A 5,000-nucleotide genomic window follows, 5' to 3' on the forward strand; every position below is an offset into this window, starting at 1 on the left:
TCTCTCCACCGGTGCTCCATTGATGGTGATGGGGCTGTGTTCTCCGTCTTTCTTCCTGAAGTCCACAACAAGCTCCTTGGTTTTACTGACGTTGAGGGAGAGGTTGTGCTCCTGACACCAGCGTGTCAGAGTGTGCACCTCCTCTCTGTAGGCTCTTTCATCATTGTCAGTGATCAGACCTACCACCGTCGTATCGTCAGCAAACTTAATGATGGCATTGGAGCTATGTGTTGCCACACAGTCATGTGTGTACAGGGAATACAGGAGTGGGCTGAGAACACAGCCCTGTGGGGCTCCAGTGTTGAGGGTCAGTGATGAGGAGGTGTTGCTGCCCATTCTAACCACCTGACGTCTGCCTGACAGGAAATCCAGGATCCAGCTGCACAGCGAGCTGTTTAAGCCCAGAGCCCGGAGTTTCTCATCAAGCTTGGAGGGCACTATGGTGTTGAATGCTGAGCTGTAGTCTACAAACAGCATTCTCACATATGTGTTCCTTTTTTCCAGGTGGGAGAGAGCAGTGTGTATTGTAGATGCAATGGCATCATCAGTGGAGCGGTTGTTGCGGTAGGCAAACTGCAATGGGTCCAAAGAGGGGGCAGAACAGAGCAGATGTGATCTCTGATTAACCTCTCGAAGCATTTGCTGATGATGGGGGTCAGAGCAACAGGACGCCAGTCATTTAAGCATGTGATTATAGCTTGCTTCGGTACAGGCACAATGGTTGATGTTTTGAAGCATGTGGGGACTACAGACAGGGAGAGGGACAGATTGAAAATGTCCGTAAAAACACCAGCCAGTTGATTCGCGCACGCTCTGATGACGCGGCCCGGAATGCCGTCTGGACCCGCGGCTTTACGGATGTTCACCCGTCGGAATGATCGGGTTACATCCACAACAGAGACGGAGAGTGAATCAACCTCTGTAGCGTCAGCAGCGAGTGCTCTCTCCGCGAGGGCGGTGTTACTGTCCTCAAAGCGAGCATAAAATGTATTAAGTTCGTCCGGGAGAGATGCAGCGGTGTTCATGGCGGAGACTTTATTCCGCTTGTAGTCCGTGATTGTGTTAATTCCCTGCCACATACTTCTGGAGTCAGTGGTGTTGAACTGGCCTTCAAGCTTGTGCCTGTACTGGCGTTTAGCTGCACTGATAGTGTTACGGAGGGCATAACTGGCTTGTTTACGCTCCTCCGTGTTAGGAGAATTAAAGCGGAGGTCCGCGCAGTGAGTGCCGCGCGAACATCGCCGTTAACCCATGGTTTCTGGTTGGGGTATATCCGTATAGTTTTGGTCGGAACAACGTCCTCTACGCACTTCCTGATGAAACACGTTACGCTGTCAGCGTAAACCTCGATGTCGTCATCAGAGGCGGACCGGAACATCTCCCAGTCCGCGTGATCAAAACAGTCTTGTAGCGCAGAGTCTGATTGGTCCGACCAGCACTGGATCGTTCTGAGGGTGGGTGCTTCCTGTTTCAGTTTCTGCCTGTAAGCGGGCAGAAGCAGAACGGAAGAATGGTCCGATTTGCCAAATGGGGGCGGGGAGGGATTTGTAGCCTTCCCGGAAGGGAGAGTAACAATGATCCAAAACCCGGTCCCTCGTGTGTTGAACTTTATGTGTTGGTGGTATTTTGGGGCGATTGCTTTGAAGTTGGCTTTGTTAAAGTCCCCGGCAACAATGAACGCAGCCTCAGGGTGCGCGGTTTCCTGCTCACTTATACACCCATACAGTTCCCTGAGTGCCCGGTCTGTGTCGGCTTGCGGGGATGTACACAGCTGTGATGATAACCGCTGTGAATTCCCTCGGCAGCCAGAATGGTCGACACAGAAGCATGAGATATTCCAGATCAGGAGAGCAAAAGACTTGATGAAATGTACGTTCCTCTGATCACACCATGATTTGTTGATCATAAAACATACACCACCACCTCTGCTTTTACCAGAGAGGTCTTTCGCTCTGTCCGCTCGGTGCACGGAAAAGCCCGTGATTTCGATGGCCGAGTCTGGAATCTCCGTAGACAGCCAGGTTTCTGTAAGGCACATAACGCAGCAGTCCCTCGTCTCTCGTTGGAAAGAGATCCGCGCTCTCAGCTCGCAGAGTTTGTTGTCCAGAGACTGAACATTTGCCAGTAGTATACTGGGTAGCGGGGTCGATTTGCACGACGTCTTACTCTGATGAGAACGCCGGCTCGTTTTCCTCTTTTCCTTCTGCGTTTCCGCGGCCGAGCAGCCCAGACAAAGGGCTCCGCCGGCGTGTTTGTAAACAGCGGGTCGGCATTAAGGAATTTGAAGTCCGGTTTTCGATGTGTGATTGTAGAACTAATGTCCAAAAGCGTTTGTCTGTCGTAAACAATAAGGCAGACAACATCCAAGACAAAAAAACAAAGAACTGTAAACAAAACAAACAATAAACCGCAGTGTTGTAACGGAGCTCGCAACGCAGCAGCCATACTCGGCGCCATCTTGAGTCCGGATGACGATTTATAAAAAATGCAGGTGGATTTTCATTCACAGATATGAATTCTTGCAATTATCACTTTTTATTAAAAATGACTATCCAGTGTAAAATGTCTCCAGGTGTGATGTAAAGCGTTCTTAGATTTAAATGTGTATGTATGGAGGATTCGTTTTCAAGTGTCAAGCGCCCCCTGCAGGTGTAAAATTCACACGACAGTCAGTGGCTGACAACATGTGCAATTCCAGTCTGTTGGACTGTAACCCATGCAAATGTTTTGTGCATTGATTGAACTATTATTATGCATTGTGTAATGTGTTGTACGGAAACATTGCTTTTGATTCTCAGAGGTGTTTCTGGAAAACTGAAGGTTTGTACTGTTGTTTGTTCAGCAGGAATGGAGACGGAGGGCGAGAGAGAACGATCACAGGTGCTTGAATCCAGCTCTGACATACTTGTTCTGCAAGACCTGAAGACTGAACTGACCCAAACCAAACTAGAGCTGGAGACAACACTAAAATCACAACACAAACTCCTGAAAGAACTCGACACACTCAGGTAACACACAAAAGACACAATCTAGCAGAATATCAACTCCATCAGGACGCTGACTCGAAGCTTGAAGGGGTTTATTTGTTTTTATTCGCTATCATCTCGTGTGTGTTGTGTCAGGTCGGAGGTGTCGCTCAAGGCCAATGAAGTGGATTCGCTGACCGAACGACTCTCAGAAGAGCAGAAGAGACTGAGAGAGCTGCAGTGGGCGTTCGAGAAAGAGAAATGCAGATCTGAAAGGATGCAGGAGTCAGAGAGAGAGGAAACAGAGGTTAAAATCGTCTGTCAATCACTGTGAGAGTAAAGATAAAGGATCATTTTTTAATGTCAAAACATGTGATACCATGTGACGCGTCTCTACAGGACCTTAAACTGTATCTCGAGGAGCAGCGAGGTCGTGTGGCCGAGCTGTCGAGCTCTCTGGAGAAAGAGAGACAGATCTCAGCTCAGCTCAGAGAGCATGCCGACGGGCAGCAGGAGCGAGAGATCAGCGTCTCCTCTGAGCTGCAGGTGCATCATCTATATCATCACCTGTACACTGTTGTGAGTCTCTGAAGGGTCCATGGACAATAAAAGTGCTTTTAATGTGTGTAGGTGCAGTTAGACGCTCAGAGAGCTCGTGCAGATGAACTCAGCAGCGCTTTAGAGAAACAGAAAGAACTGAACGCACAACTGATTCAACAGATCCAGACGAGCTCAACGGCCGCTCAAAACCAGCAGAAGTCTGAGACGCATCAGACCTTCATACAGGCCGAAGCCACCTGCAGTCAGGTAAACAATCTCACAGGAAGTCATTATTTCATAAATGGATCTGGTCTTACTGTGGACGATTCATAAGTGCACATTATTTCAAAGGAAAACAATATTTCATTTAAATGCTCTCCACCGTTGAAACGGATTTCCTTTTTTGGGCAAGAAAAAATAATATTAACCAATAATATCAAAACTTGTTTTTTTTTTATCATGTATATACAGTATTTGTTTATTTTTTTCAAAGAAGTTTTCCTTTGAAAAATTATTATTGTTTAATTTAGTAAAAAAAAAAAAATATATTTTCTCTTAATTTGTTTCTATAAAAATAAAAATCTTTAAAAATGTTTTTCCTTTGGAATTTTTTTCCCTCCTTTTTTTTATTTGATTTTTATTTCTCTCTGAAAATGTGTTTATCTCTTCTTTCTTAAATAAATAAATATATAAATAATAAATAGGATTTTTTTTTTCTCTCTCTGAAATGTTTTTTCCTCTTCTTTCTCAAAATAAATACATAAAATCATCTAATAAAACTAAAAACATTTTCTCAAGAGGCACCACATGAGAAAACATTTCATGATCCTGTTCAATCCTGATGGGTAAAATAAAGTCGAGCTTTACATGATTTTGGAAATACACAATATTATGGAAGTCAATGCGTTGCAAAAAAAGTTTCATGTGTTTTTAAAATAATTATTTATTTTTTTAAATATATTTGTATTTAATAAATTAACATTTTAAATAGGGCTGTCAATCGATTAACATTTTAATCAAATGAGTTAAATGTTAAGAAGATTAATTTATAAAATTCATAGTATTTATAAATATTTTCCTAGAAACTAAATAAAGATAATTTTATATATTTCATAGTGTTTTCATGATTGCAAAACTTCAGTAATCAGTACAATTGTCAGTACCACAGCAATAATAGGTACTATACTATTGATCAAACTCTTTTAGCCTATTTCAAAAGTTAAAGATAATTAAGTAATATCACACGAGTAAGAGTGCGATATGGCCCTATATCAGCACTGCTGTGATTCGGCCGCAGGCTGAGTGTTGTAGGTAATCACAGCAGTGCTGATATAGGGCCATATCGCACTCTTACTCGTGTGATATTACTTATATACAACAGTTCAATGAACAAGTACATTTAAAAAAATTTGAAAAAACAGAGTATGGTCATAAAAACGCATTTGTGCATGAAACTACTTTAATACGCGACCGATCAGAATCTGCCGTCTTAAT

At 43.5% G+C, this 5,000-nt stretch overlaps 1 protein-coding gene across 1 annotated transcript in view; it reads left to right on the top strand.

The window, feature by feature from the left end:
* akap9 (A kinase (PRKA) anchor protein 9) overlaps positions 1–5,000 on the top strand; it is a 135,828-nt gene that overhangs the window by 119,693 nt on the left and 11,135 nt on the right. The window contains exons 45-48 of the mRNA XM_052093451.1: positions 2,843–3,008; positions 3,123–3,273; positions 3,366–3,512; positions 3,597–3,773. Coding sequence (XP_051949411.1) covers positions 2,843–3,008; positions 3,123–3,273; positions 3,366–3,512; positions 3,597–3,773 — 641 coding nt within the window. The remainder of the gene's footprint in view (positions 1–2,842; positions 3,009–3,122; positions 3,274–3,365; positions 3,513–3,596; positions 3,774–5,000) is intronic.

Source organism: Xyrauchen texanus, chromosome 26 (genome assembly GCF_025860055.1).
Source record: "Xyrauchen texanus isolate HMW12.3.18 chromosome 26, RBS_HiC_50CHRs, whole genome shotgun sequence".
Classification (NCBI taxonomy): domain Eukaryota; kingdom Metazoa; phylum Chordata; class Actinopteri; order Cypriniformes; family Catostomidae; genus Xyrauchen; species Xyrauchen texanus.